Source organism: Rutidosis leptorrhynchoides, chromosome 4, assembly GCF_046630445.1.
Source record: "Rutidosis leptorrhynchoides isolate AG116_Rl617_1_P2 chromosome 4, CSIRO_AGI_Rlap_v1, whole genome shotgun sequence".
NCBI classification, from domain to species: Eukaryota; Viridiplantae; Streptophyta; class Magnoliopsida; order Asterales; family Asteraceae; genus Rutidosis; species Rutidosis leptorrhynchoides.
This window is the reverse complement of record NC_092336.1, coordinates 268,141,088-268,157,000: the sequence shown is the minus strand read 5'-3', so window position 1 is coordinate 268,157,000 and position 15,913 is coordinate 268,141,088. Positions and strand designations below refer to the sequence as shown.

The 15,913-nt window shown below is 30.6% G+C and overlaps 1 protein-coding gene and 1 long non-coding RNA gene across 2 annotated transcripts in view; one reads left to right on the top strand and one right to left on the bottom strand.

The window, feature by feature from the left end:
* Window positions 1-316: 316 nt before the first annotated feature.
* Window positions 317-3,133, bottom strand: LOC139843534 (alkaline ceramidase-like). The gene is made up of 3 exons (XM_071833634.1): window positions 3,006-3,133; window positions 1,813-2,156; window positions 317-1,169 (listed from the first exon to the last, which is right to left on the bottom strand). The coding sequence occupies exons 2-3, from the start codon at window positions 2,064-2,066 to the stop codon at window positions 656-658; spliced, it is 768 nt and encodes a 255-aa protein (XP_071689735.1). The 5' UTR covers window positions 2,067-2,156; window positions 3,006-3,133; the 3' UTR covers window positions 317-655.
* Window positions 3,134-8,539: 5,406 nt separating this feature from the next.
* Window positions 8,540-15,913, top strand: part of LOC139843559 (uncharacterized) — a 29,713-nt gene continuing 22,339 nt past the window's right edge. Inside the window, exons 1-2 of the long non-coding RNA XR_011757617.1 lie at window positions 8,540-8,656; window positions 8,769-8,822. This is a non-coding gene — a long non-coding RNA (uncharacterized lncRNA). The remainder of the gene's footprint in view (window positions 8,657-8,768; window positions 8,823-15,913) is intronic.

Below are 15,913 nucleotides of genomic sequence, written 5' to 3'. Positions count from 1 at the left end.
AAAAGGTTTCTCACGAACATATCATACTTCATGCAGAAACTTATACACCGGATACGTAAGGATATTCTATAGAAAATGTCACTTTTACAATTTGTAAAGAGTGTTCGTTTAAAGGATCAGTCCACTTGTCAAAATATCAAGTGACATTCAAGGTTACAAAAATTGCTACTCAGTGATTACTTAGTCGTGACTTTTCAGGGAGTACTCGAATGTTGATCGAATGTTGATCGAATGTTGTTTTGGCCGAGTTTTGACCAAATTTTTCGAGTAATCTCGAGTTTTGACCGAGTTTGACAGAGTATTCTGAGAGTTGCAGAAACCGAGTAGTTGCAAACTTCCACAGATAAACAACGTACTACATATGCAAACTTCTTTGCAACCTTACTAAATTGAACCAGAAAAATAAACCTATAACTTTAATAAAAATGATGCAACTACATTCCTTGAACTGTGTCATGAAAAGCTAAACAAAACCATAGGATATGTTACACAAACATGAAACATCCTACTTTCACAAACTAGAAGTTCACAAAAAAACCTAACCTTGTCAATTCATCAATCAAAAACCATATTAAAGAAAACCAAATCGATCTGGAATGTTACCTCCTGCTATCTTCGTGGGTCCCGGAATCTTGTATCTACTTCCATCGCCATCTTATTGAGTCTTTTGTTTCTCAATCTTTACGTACGGAAGAACGCCCATAAAATAAACTACTTTTGGGTCCCACTCTCTTTGTTGGGCACGGCAAAACATCAGAAACGTGTTTGCAAAGTACGAATTGAATCCCATTAAGACGTGCCATAACGCGTGACCTTGCGGGTTGACTGGCCAACTTGATATTTGACTGCAGCAAAATCGGTCAACTAACCAACACAAGCTACCAAGAAGGAGAGTAGCCACGTAAAATTTTGCAAGTCTTTTGGCGGATGTGTCTTGTGTATATATGTAGTATTTGTAAACCCGGGGAATGCACAATAGGCATAGCATCACGTAATGGATTTTGAAGCCGATATCGAAACGGATTACGGAATGGATAACGGCAAACGAGACGCCGTAGAGGAAGAGGAACGTAGGCATTGTGCTACGATAATGCCAATCGGGTGAATAGAGGATATATATGTAGAGAAGCATTTCCCACACCATTGGAGTTTCATCACTTTGTTGTTGTCTGCAGGTGAAATTAAAAGTAAACCTTGATTAGTAGATAATTAACCTTCATAATCATGAACAATTGTGATGACAAAGTTTTTATTCAAATATATATTCTTTCCAGACTGAATTGAAAAGTGGTTCTAAAGAGTACCATCGAGACACGGAACAGGAGGACATCATTGTGTGAATGTTTTTTGTGTGAATTTAGTATTTCTCAAAAATTAAATATCACTGAATAGGGTCACAAATATCATACTGTAATAAAAAAGGATGACTTGCATTAAGACATATATTAATACCCAAAAAAGCTAGGTTGATTCAACCATTTACAGCTAAAGGTGTGTTCAAAAAAATGTTTATCAAAACACTTGGTTACAAAGCATGCTTGTCAACAATGAAAAGATAGTGTGTCCAATAACTTCGCACACATGAATATACGTAATCATAGCACATTCTTAAGGTAAATAGCAAACAAGATCATATATATTGAACTATGTGTTGTAGCTTATTTACTTCAAGAATATAGCCTATAACATTTAGAACATGGAAAACGTGTGTAAAATTCAAACACAGGGAAAAATTTAATCAGATGAAATGCTCAACTCAATATTCTGGAAACGCAGAGAGCCTAATTATATTATTATAAAATGTTTACTTACACGTGTTGTAGTGTAGCATGATACATCATGCTTCCAATAGCAAGTGCCATATTTGACAAGTGTAGAACACTAAATCTCTTCTCGAAACGTTGTATCAGGGAACTTAAAAGGCCGATGAGTGCCAAAAGAATGCATGGAATAGTTGAAATGGTATTGTAAAACTCAGCAATGTAAGAAGAAAATACATAATTCTTCTCACACCATTCATGGGAGGATGTGACCGGACCCCAGAAGCTTGATACACCATCTGCCATATAACTGTATTTATTTTCACCAAGCAATATGTTGCTACTATATCATCACTTATAAAAAGTTTTCACTGTTTACAGCATTAATTCATATACCTGCAGATAAAGAAAAGTTGTGTTAGTTGTTATTTGAGCAATCAAACCTTCGAAAACTACAAACATGATGCATACAGAACAGTATAAGCGCCACTAAACTGAACTGCAACAAATCAACTGAAGTACAAAACGAATCCTAGCATTCGGTTGTTTAAGTGACGGTAAAATCACACTAACATAAAATACTTCCGTTTCTTAGGCCCGTTTTCTTTATACTCTGCCGCCCATCTCTGGTTTCTATTCCTTGGTTGTTATTATAATTTGGAGTGTTAATGCAAGATTAGGGTTGCAAATATAAATCAATTGATTAACAAAGGCTTTCTTTAATTGTGGGATTTTGCTTCATCCCTAAGAAACGGAATAAAGTAGAAAGTGTATAATTTTGGTTTGATATTTAGGCAAATAATCAAACCAGTTCACAACGTAAACCGTAAACAAATTAATCACAAAAAAGGAATCTCCCACATTGCTTATAAGATTGCAATTTCAAAATTTAACATTTGAAACTAAAAAATAGAACACATTTAATTCACAATTAATTATTCCTTCCTGGATTCAAACCAAAAAACTCGAACCAAAGATCTTAAATTAAAGCATACAAAATATATTATCCATCAAATTTATGCAAAACCATGTCATAATTTTGAAATTCATTCAGATCCAATCTTAATACAATTGTAATGATAGCGGCTAACAAAATTCATATAGATATATTGAACATTTTTAATACGAGATAAAAAAAAAAAAAAACTGAAAATAAGAACCCTAGATCACTGAATTGAATAGATATACATGTATTTCGTATATTAATAATAATAATAATAATAATAAAAGGAATAACAAACCGACCTGCAATAGCATTAGATCGCTGGATATTTGACGTGATTAAACAGAAATTTGTGAATTATTTGATCGGAATTGGGGGAGGAGTGATGGTGATGAGAACGGCGACAACAAAGGACCACTCCTTTTTGGGGGATTCAACATGTGTATGTATCAGTCGCTAATCGCTATATATATCTCACCAGTTTTTGTTTCTTATTTTTTATAAAAAAATTTTACAAGTTTTATGAGCGTGTATTTTATTGTTGATAACATTTGTATCGAAAATATTAGATTGATTATAAAAGCATAAATTATGAACCCGTTCATTAGAATTATTAAAATTCAAATGACAAATAATCGATAAAACACTAAATATGAGCTCAAAAAAATTGTATTATACACATCATACACATCTATATAGTCATATAAACCTCTAAAATGATGATATCATCATTAAGCTAATTACCCTTTAATTTTCATAATAATGATGTCATAATTATATATTAATTTAATTAAAAAATAATAGGAAATCTTTTATAAAAAGAAATACTAATCTCTCCTAAATTGTAATTTTAATTTTCTAAAAAAATTTAAAAGGCATTTATTATTACTAATTATTATTATTAATATTACTATTAAAAATATAAATACTCAACTTTGACCGAATTTTATTATTATTATTTACTTTTAATACAATAATTATAATTATAATTATTATGTTATTAATATTTAAAAACGGATTCTTTTTACGAAATTAATTACGTTACATATGTATGCGAAAATACATGTCTCTATATATTTGTAAAAAAAAGAACAAGTTTCTTAGTCAAACGGATCATTAAAATAAATGACTTCAGCATTTACATTCACTAAATACCTAAAACATGTCATTTATTTGTTTCGTTTAAACAAACCCGTGATTTCACGGGTCATTTTACTAGTTTTACTAGTACTAATAACAAGTGTGTTTTTTCTTCTCTCATTGGTCCACGTTTACACCCTTCACTCACATACGTCTACTGCTCACCTTTTGCTCCACTTTAGAATTTCTTTTCTTTTTCTTTTCAGCTCAACATCTCCCGACACTTCTTCTGTTCAACTATGCTTTCTCCCTTACCTTCAACCTCACCTCCTTTCTTCATTAATCAACAAAAACACGCCACACTTTTTTTAAGCCACATATTTCAGATCTGACCTACACTCACTTCTTTTTCTCTCGATCTAGAAATTTTCAGCAGCTATGTGGATACTTCCTCTCATCTTTTGTTCTATACAGGTAATTATCACTGATTTCGTTTTTAGTTTGTTTTGCAATTTTGGGTCCTGAGTTTCTTGTTATTTGTTGCCTGATTGTTTGTGTTAATTGTAGTGTTCGCTCCCTTCTTCAATTGTAATTTATCCTTTTTCCAGGTGCGTTTATTTATTGTGTTTATTTGATGTTGTGTTCGTTTATTGTTCTTGATGTTGCTTGCTTCCTTTTATGTGTTCTAGGTTGTGGTTGTTCGTGTTATAATGGAATCTATGACATAACTGACCCTTTTTCTATAAAGTGCTAGTGATCTGTTTGCTATGAGTTTTAGCAGATGTTACAGTACAAGAAATTATTGTATAATGAAAGGACCCGTTCATATACATTATAAACGATTCACAATAGTTGATTTCATCGCGAGGTACTTGACCTCTATAAGATACATTTTACAAACATTGCATTCGTTTTTAAAAAGACAAACTTTCATTACATCGAAAGTTGACGGCATGCATATCATTTCATAATATATCCAACTATAATTGACTTAATAATAATCTTGATGAACTCAACGACTCGAATGCAACGTCTTTTGAAATATGTCATGAATGACTCCAAGTATATCCCTAGAATGAGCAAATGCACAGCGAAAGATTTCTTTCATACCTGAGAATAAACATGTTTTCAAGTGTCAACCAAAAGGTTGGTGAGTTCATAGGTTTATCATAAAACAATAAAATTCATCATTTTGATAGACCACAAGATTTAAATACAGTACACCTATTTCGTGTACGAAACCATTTTCATAAATCTTAGTAACCGTACACATATCTCGTGTACAAAAATATCATACACATAACTTGTGTATAAAATCATTCTCTCGATACATAACATTCACTTTTCATTCATTGCTTGGCTTGGTAACCGACCTTAACATATAATGCGCATCAATAATATCCCCAAAACAGAACATCTCATCTGTATAATATATAAACCTCGAAGTACTAAACACCACGCCCACTAGCTCTTCCGTCTAGTGAACATTCTGGGTGGGGGTGTTAAACCCGGTAGCTACCTTTAGGATTCGCGTGAATTAGGGTCATACCCGATTCTAATTCTTAGGTTACCAAGCAATAATAATCAGGGGAAAATATTCATAACAATTAGTGGCAATTATAACATCCAACTAATTCAATAATAATTCACAGAACTTCTGTCTGCATAATAATTCATTCGAGGAATGTTTTGCTTGTGTCTATCTCGTCAAACATTTATAAAAGCATTTCATGTCGCAGTTTAAAATATATTTCAAAAGCATTTAATAAAGCAGTTGTAAAAACAGCGCATGTATTCTCAGTCCCAAAAATGTAATGAGTAAAAGGGAGCAAATGAACTCACAATACGGTATTTTGTAGTAAAAATACATATGACGGCACTGAACAATGCAGGGTTAACCTCGGATTCACGAACCTTAAGAAATAAGCGTTCCAAAAATTAAACGCCATTACCCGGACTCGAACTCGAGACCTCTCAGTTAAACCAAACACCCCTAACCATATGATCTATCTCCCTTTTCTGGTCCGTGTGGTACATAATTTTCTTTTTAACTAGTAATTTCGGTTTTTCCTCTTCATCTTTCTAAACTTTACATAAACTCGCGATCTTCAAATTAACATTAACTATCATCATCTATATTAATTACGTTTATCATCATCATCATCGGTAATATCATCGTCATCATAATCATTCTTCCATGATCATCATCAATATCTTACTCTCGTCATCTTTCTCGATCATAAACACCATCATCGTCATCATACAACATCATCATAGACTCATCATCCATAATCATCTTCGTCTTCAACCATTTTAACTATATCAATATCTTCATCTTTTTCCATTGCCATCATCATAATCTCGTTCTTTCTATCATTATTATCACGCCATTTCTTCATCATTTTTACAGAATTAGAATTAGAACCAGAAGTTTATAGTTGCAACAGGTGAGATATCTTCGAAAAATCGAGTAGCAACATCGTTTGCTTCATCGAATATGTGTACAGCAACAAAAGCAGTCGATGTGGGTTTCTAATAGCCCAATAGTAGCCCAATACGACCAACTGCAAACCCGTTATCAATTAACGAATATGGGTTCAGCTGTGGTTTTGTAAAAAAAAAAAAAAAAAAAAAAAGACACCGAAATAGGAAACAGTTATTGAGCATTACTTGAATAAAATAAAACAAGTGGTTCTTTTGTTTAATAGCTTGTCGGCCAGCAATAAAAAGAATGTAAGGGTTGTTATCATAAATTATGGTACCCTCATTATTTTAAACAAGATTTGATGGTGGGTTTCGTACAAGGAGCTGAGCATGAGCATCATACCTTCATGTTTTCTCGTCGAGTCAACATAATAGCTGTAAATCGAACTAAAACAATAGCATGTGGCGATTTATTTGAACATGTGGTGGTGGTGTTTGATTGGTCACAGTTATAGTAAACAAGGGTGTTCGAAGGATGACTGAATATTAACGAGGAGGTAACATGGTGACAGTTATGGGGTGATCAAAGGTGGTGGCTTTATGTTGAAGATGGTGATGAGAGTGGTTCACATAATTAGGTAGTGAAGTTTACGGTGATGGTGCAGTGGTGTCGTGTTTTGGTTATAAACCAAAGAGGGACAATAAGTAGTTTAAGAGTGGTTAAGTGGTGTGGTGTTCGACTAAGGATGATGAAGATAATGAAGTGTTGATTGGTGTTGTACTTTCGAACAACAGAAAACTAAAGTGGGTTTCGATCTAGTTTGCATAGAATACCGAACTAGGATAGCTCAAGTAGCGGGATTTATTGTTGTGAAGATAGTGTTTGAACTAATCAGTCACACTAGAAAAATCGAGCACGAAATAAAAGGTAGTTGTAAGAGGTTGATGATATATGTGGATTGTGATGACCTCCGGTGGTGATGTGGTTTATGGGTTAACCGGAATAGTAGAAGAAGCATACAGTAGTAGTAGCTTGGTTCCCCAACGATGGCTCATTAACTTCATTATTGTTGTACAGGAACCAAAAATGAAGCAGTAACATAAACGGTAGGTTAGTAGTAGCCATGGATCAAGTGTTTGTTTGAAGGTGATGATTTGTTATGATTTAAGGTTGGATGATCAAACGAAAAACAGGAACAATCAACTAGATATATGTAGTTCGGTTTGCTTGAATAGAAATAAGAATGAAGTAGACACAGTGGCGGTTGATTACAGAAACAAAAATGATTTCATGGTGTTGTTGGAGTGGACATGATGAGATGGTGATTGTTTTGCCAAACAGAAGAAGAAGACGAGAATTAGCAGCATACTAGTTTGATGGTTATTAATGGTGTTCTCATGAATGAAATGAAAACATAGCTGTAGGTGGTTTGATTTAAGATGGGTTCACGAAGGAATGAGAAACAAAAGAGATAAACAGCTATTCTAAAGTAGTAGCAGTGATGTTCTTTATTCATTTTCGAATACGATGAATAAGGTGGGTGAGTGGTGGTTACATGATGAGTGGATCCAACATACAGAAATATATATAAGGATATATAAATAACCCATGTGTGACTTTTAATATAATAAATAATACATAGCAGCCTCTCAATAATTTTAATCTGCTGACAGTTCTCCACGGGTGATAATTCGTAGTCCGTTGCTAAACCGTGGCGGATAAAAAGTCTTCAGAAAAATCCCATATTTTTAAATTAAATAGCTTTATTTATTTTGGTCATTATGGTATAAAATTCAGTCATTAACTATTAACTTAACTGTCCGCGCTCGATCTAATGTAAAATATAAAAAGTGTTAAAATTTAATAACTAGATCCTAAATACATTTTTAGTAATCCTAAAAATTTATAGAACTTATTTTCGAATCACCGTTTATTTTAAATTCACATAAGTTCGAATTAAACTTCTCTAAATAATAATCAAAACGTCCAACGAGTATTACAATCATTTAATATTTTTTTTAATATACTTTATTTATATATTGATATGCTTTAAATAATAATTATTATAATATCATATAATACTTCAAATTATATTTCGAATTATTATTTATATATACATACACACAAATCTATTTACAATTAATTGTTCGTGAATCGTCGAGAGCAGTCGAAGGTCAATTGAATATATGAACACAGTTCAAAGTTTTTGAGATTTCAACATTATAGACTTTGCTTATCGTGTCAGAAACATATAAGGATTAAGTTTAAATTTGGTCAAAAATTTCCGGGTCGTCACATATAACCCTCTTCCTTTTTTTTTGTTCGTTTTAAAATTGTTGTTGCCGTTGCAGGTTTTTTGGGTTTGTTGTACCTTTGCTTGCCGTTTTTCAAGTACTTTTGTTGATGCATTTCGATTTCTCAGTTAGTGAAGTTCAAACTTTCCCATAGGTAGGTTCATTATAATTCACATACATTTCATTTTATACACAGCATAATTCATATTCATATTCATATTCATATTTATTATTTATTTTGAACTTACGAGTCTACGGAATTATAGGGTTGTACCTGCATTGTTTTGGTTGCTGCCATGTAACCAGTTACTACAAAAAAGGTTGGTGTTTTTTGTAACCAGTTCATCCAACTGTAAGTGTCTATTCTCTGTTTTCTTTTTTGTGTTTTTTTTAAATTTGCTTATTGGGTAACCGAGTGTCGTTGCTAAATTTTGCCCTTTAACTTCATAATTTCTGTTTCTAAATGGATATATTGTTAGTTTGCATTAATAGTATGTCTTATAGGGGGAAAAAGTAGGTTGGTGGTTATAGTGGTTCTTAATCTGGTGTTTCTAACTGTTTCGGAAGATTTTCTGTCAAATGAGCAGGTAGATGGTAGTAGTAGAGTTAGTGGTAATGTTTGTGATGACCTGGGAATTTCCGACCAAATTTAAACCTGATCTTTATATAATTCCGACACGATAAACAAAGTCTGTAATGTTAAGTTTCAAAAATTTTAGAACTGTGTTCCTATATTCAAATACCCTTTGACTACTTCCGACGATTCACGAACAATTGTGTGTAAATAAATAATAAAATAATTATATATAAATATATGTATGAATTATATACACAATTAATATAATATATATATATATATATATATATATATATATATATATATATATATATATATATATATATATATATATATATATATATATATATATATATTAAATATTCAAACATGTTATTAAGTATTACATAAGTAATGAAATGTAAGTTAATATGAATTACAAGTTAGAATATAAATAATATATCAATATTATTATTACTACTTTCATTATTATTACTAATGTTAATATTGATATTAATATCTGTATTATTAATATTATTAAAAGTTGTTACATGTAACTTGTTACATCATTATTAATAGTATTATTATTTTTATCATTTTCATTAATGTTAATTAACAATATTGTTATATTATTAGGTATTTTTTACCTTTACCATTAAGAATCGTTATTATAAAAGTAATACAATTTAATTTGATATCATTTTTTTATACATATTATTATAAGTGCTGTTGTTACTAGTATTAGTTATAATATTAGTGATATCATTTTTATTATGATTAGTATTATTAATCTTATCAACATTATCATATTTTTTATATATATCATTATCATTTATTATTAATATTAATATAATTATTATTATTATTATTGATATTATTACCATTATTATTAGTTTTATTATTTTTATTACTTATATAATTATTATGAGTATTAATATTATTATATAGTTACTTACTTATTTATTTATAAACAGATTTATATATCTAGAGCTAGAATCCGTTTACTTCTCAATCAACTGTATTAAACTCTTGTTTTTGTCTGTTGATTGGTACGATTAATTTCCATAAAGTTCCATAATCAAACAATTTAGTTATAATCAATATCCACTATATTTTTTTTTGTTTCTGTTTATTCCTGATTGAATCAACTGTCAAGTTCATTACTATAAATCGATTCTGTACACAGGTATTATAGATAAATCATTCCAACGTTTATCATTATCAATTATCAAAAGTAATTAGTTAAATTCCTTAAATTAAAACTGAAAAAGATACCGTGTCAGCTCGATACCTCTGTTTCATACTTATTTTTATCAAAAATCGAAATCGAAGTATTTTTTAAAATCTATAAATGTAGTGTTGTTAGAAACCTTCTATTTAATCTATCTGAGAAGTTTCAATCCTTAATTTACTGAATTGAAATCGAATTTTTGAGTCAAAGTTTATTTGCTAAAAAGTCAACGAAGTGTTCATCATTAAATTCGAGTTTGTTTTTACATGTTAAGTTAAATTAACGATTCAATTAGTTTCTAATCACAATTGTGAACCTTTTTCATGAAGAACTCGTAGGCTCTCATAGCCTCTAGTGTCGAAATCAGTTTTAAGTTCATACTCGTGTTCTTCAATATCTGTTACTACTATTTTTTTATTATTTTTCTGTTCGATCTGATTCTGACATTAGGATACCCAAACTAGTCGTTTGCTTTTCAATTTATATTCATAAATTAAAATTTTATTAAAACCGTGAGGATTAGAAGGAGTTCCAGTGAATGGGAAGGTGAAGAAGAAGGAGAACTAGCTGAGGCGGGTTATATTTAATTGCGCTGAGTATGTAATCAGAAAAATAGAAACAGACGAGTGGTAAAGAATGTGTTGGGTATTCGAGAGGTCTCGGGTTCGAGCCCGGTTGGGTGCATTTCTTTTTTAGGGCCTTTTCTAAGGTAGTTTTCTTTTTTAGAAATTATTATTATTATTATTATTATTATTATTATTATTATTATTATTAATAGTATTATTATTATTGTTATTATTATTATTGTTATAATTATTATCATTGGTATTATTATTAATTTGACTATTATTATTAATTTGATTATTATTATTACTAATATTAAAATTATTAGTATCTTTAACTAACACTTATTATTATTGTTATAATTATGGTAAGTAAATCATTACTAACATTATTACCATTACAAAATACTAATATTTAGTATTATTATTATTATTATTACTAAAATTAATATGAACATTGTATCATTATTATGATTATCATGATTAGTGTTAATATAGTTATTATTATTACTATCATTGTTATAAATATTATTATTATTATCAAAATAAGTATTATTATTGACTAATATGATTATTAATATTATCATTATCAATAAGATATCTAATATTATTATTATTATAAGTATCAACATTAACAGTATCATTATTAGAATTATTATTAATAAAGTTATTATTATTATTATTATTAGTAAATCATTATTGTATCAAAAACTATATTTTAAGCAAATAAATATTTTGTGCATAAAATATATTTATTACATATATTAATATTTCACATAACTATATAAATAAAACTTACTAATATTATTTATTTAAAACGTACATATAACAAACTATTGATTTTTTTAAATAAAACACTAAACAAATATGTGTATAAATAAATAGGAATATATTAATATAATTATATAGATATTGAACATTATGAAAATATACACAAATTAAATATATAATATATAAATTAAGATATAATAAATAAATTGTTCAATTACGTTTATGTGTATTAATAAAGATACAAATGATATAGGTTCGTGAATCCGAGGCCAACCCTACTTTTGTTCATTGTCGTCATATGTATTTTTACTACAAAATACATTATGGTGAGTTTCATTAATCCCTTTTTAAATGCTTTTGCAATATATATTTTTGGGACTGAGAATACATGCACTGTTTTTATAACTGTTTTACGAAATAGACACAAGTAATTGAAACTACATTATATGGTTGAATGATCGAAATCGAATATGCCCCTTTTTATTAAGTCTGGTATTCTAAGAATTAGGGAACAGACACCCTAATTGACGCGAACTCTAAAGATAGATCTATCGGGCCCAACAAGCCCCATCCAAAGTACCGGATGCTTTAGTACTTCGAAAATTATATCATGTCCGAAGGAGGATCCCGGAATGATGGGGATATTCTTATATGCATATTGTGAATGTCGGTTACCAGGTGTTCAATCCATATGAATGATATTTTTGTCTCTATGCATGGGACTTATGTTTATGAGAAATGGAAATATGAAATCTTGTGGTCTATTAAAATTGTGAAATGATTATTTATGTTAAACTAATGAACTCACCAACCTTTTGGTTGACGCTTGAAAGCATGTTTATTCTCAGGTACGAAAGAAATCTTCCGCTGTGCATTTGCTCATTTTAGAAACATTACTTGGAGTCATTCATGGCATATTTCAAAAGACGTTGCATTCGAGTCATCGAGTTTATCAAGATTATTATTAAGTCAATTATAGTTGGATATGTTCTGAAAATGGTATGCATGCCGTCAATTTTCGTTGTAAAGAAAAATTGTATTTTAAAATTGAATGCAATGTTTGTAAAATGTATCATATAGAGGTCAAGTACCTCGCGATGTAATCAACTGTTGTGAATCGTTTATAATCGATATGGAATTCGTCCGGATGGATTAGGACGGGTCTCTACAGTTGGTATCAGAGCAGAGGTCTTAGCGAACCAGGTCTGCATTAGTGTGTCTAACTGATAAGTAGTTAGGATGCATCAGTGAGTCTGGACTTCGACCGTGTCTGTATGTCAAAAGTTTTGCTTATCATTTCTAGTCAGAAATCATCTGATTATCATCCTTAGGAAATCACTTGCTTATCATTCTTAGTCTAGACACGTTTTACTGCATTGACTGCATGAATAATGTATAGACAAAATTCATATCTTAGCGTATCTGCTACTTCATATCTTAGCGTATCTGTTACGGTAACTTTTCCTGTTGTATTTTGTAGATTCCTCCGTAATTTATGGGATTTTAGTATTATATATGCATGTGTAAATTATGTATTGCAGGGTACTAATCTACATCCTATAATCTAATTCTTATCGAAAATCTTTCATCCGATCGTACGAGATGAATCCCTCAACCAGTTCGAGTTCCTCAGATTCCAATAAGTTATTTCGATAGTTATTCCGACAGTTATTCAGAATGGATAGTCATCTAAGCTCCGGAAGCAACGACACCAGAATGAATCAACCAATCATCCATCCCCAATTCATCTGATGGATTCATAGTCAACTTAATCAATGGAGACGCGCAGAAGGCGATCCCATCCACTAACCGAATTCACCTTTTGGCGAAGAACCTGAAGCACTTACCGGCGAGCCTGTTTGTAACACCATTTCACCCTCATTTTACAAATATCTCACCACGACTATATCATAACTCAGATTCTAAACCTTATTCATCCGCTCGTTCCGACCGACAATCATTTCGGGATAATCGAAGAAGTCAACGAGCTTCGCGCTCGAGTAATCAATTTGGAGAATATGGTGCAAAACTTACCAGCTTCAGCAACATCACCGGCATTAACAGAACCATCAGTAACAACACCAGTACCATCAACAATCCATGCCTCGACATCTCATTTTGTACCTCGAATATAATTATTGTTCTATGAATCGTTCTATATCATTTATGTTCGTTCGATATGGTGATTATGTAATCTCTAATATGTTAGAGATTATATATTCTTGTTCTAACGATAAATCAAATGAGTTTAATATCATATTGACTCATTAAATCCATGATTACATCTGAAGAAAATATATATGTATATATGTTTTCAAAAAGATTGTAATTAAAAAAAAATTCTTTTGTACAAACTGTTAATGGTGAAAATATTTTAACGTGTAGGTAATACCCGAGGAATATTTAAATTTCACAATAATAAGTTACACTGTATATTCTTCGAATCTGATTCAACAGTTATTCACTATTCTATTTACAACCACCGAGATACGTATCCGTTCACTAAAGAATAACTATTTTTTTTATTTAAATTCAATTTCATATTTGGATTTTGACCTATCAGAATCCAACAAGTGGCATAATGAAGAAATAATGGACACAATAAAAATTGATTAGAAAACAGACTAATTAATAATATTAAATTTTATTAAGAAACCACGCTAACAAAATCTTAGCTAACTGTTCCTAGCTAACTGTTAATTCCGTATTACATTTTATTTATCGCAATTTAATTATCGCAATTTATTTTATCACAATTTATATTCTCGCAATTTTATTTATTGTCATTTAAATTCTGTTATTTACTTTACGCACTTTATTTATCGTCATTTAATTTATGTTATTTATTTTACGCACTTTAAATATCGGGACACGTATACAAAGTTTTGACATATCATATCGACACATCTATATATATTATTTGGAATCACCATAGACACTCTATATGCAGTAATGATCGAGTTCTCTATACAGGATTGAGGTTGATTCTATAATAATATATATACTTTGAGTTGTGATCGAGTCTGAGACGAATACGGGTCACGATACGTATTAATTAATTCGAATATTATATATTAAACTATATATGAATTATTGGACTGTCAACTATGGACTATCGACTGTGGACTAAAAACATTGGACAATTAAAATGAATTAAAATATTGATTATAACTTATGAAACTAAACATTTCTTCAAGTTTGCCACTTGATTTTATCTTAAACCCCATTGTATCTTGACAATTCTAATCTGCGTTCAAACCTTTCATGATTCTTGAAAACACCTCAATTGAAAGGATGAATCAACCGCGCTTCATCTACCGAAGAAAAGATTGATGCATATAGTTATGCACCTGAACACACTCGGAACCTGAGTAAACGTTTAAACCATGTCTGTGCTAGCTCCTTTGGCGTTGTTATTACCGAAAATAACTTTTCAATCCTTTTTCAAGGTAGCCAATTTTGTCACAACTCCAGCAAGTCAACTTCGACTTTTCATTCGAAGTAGCCTTACTATAATCCTGATATATACGATTACCCTTTTGATGTCGGAGAATTCTTTTATATTCCACCATATTACCAGTAGACATACTAGCAACCTCGTTACTTCTTGGCTTAAATCTCTCTGACAAATCATTATATTTATTCATTAAAACCCTATCATATACTCATCCGCATCTTGTAACGAGAACTGCCATACCAATTACCGGGAATCAGCAATCAGTACTTTGAAAACTCACAGCATATCTACATCACAGTTATATGTATGACATTTATCTCTTAGAATTATGATCTCTCCTTCTGGAATTCTGAAAAGCACTTAGTCATAAATCAATACTCTGAATGTTGAAAAAGCTGAATGAAGCAACAGAAACCATAGACAACCGTAAACGACCATAATCATCAAAAGTTTGATGATAAAGAATAGTATGTTAGAAAAGCTCAGAAAAGTTGGAACTGAAAAACGGATTGAACTAACCACGAAGGAGACCAAGGACAGATATAAGGACCATACCATATATTCAAAGAATCCAAGTAATTCTGGATCCGATGAAACCTTCAACGAATATCTTGCTCTGTACTCATGTTAAAATCTTGCAGAAAATCTTCCTCATCAACCATCGAACTTAGAAATTCCAAAATATCATCATCAATATCTTCGATATTTCTGAGGATATTTTCATAAATATTCTTGTTCAAAATTATATACCTCTTCGTGTTTCCTGTGTATCATTATGTTGGAAACATTCAATAGAAAATTTAGTACTGAAAAGCGGATTATGCGAAACTATG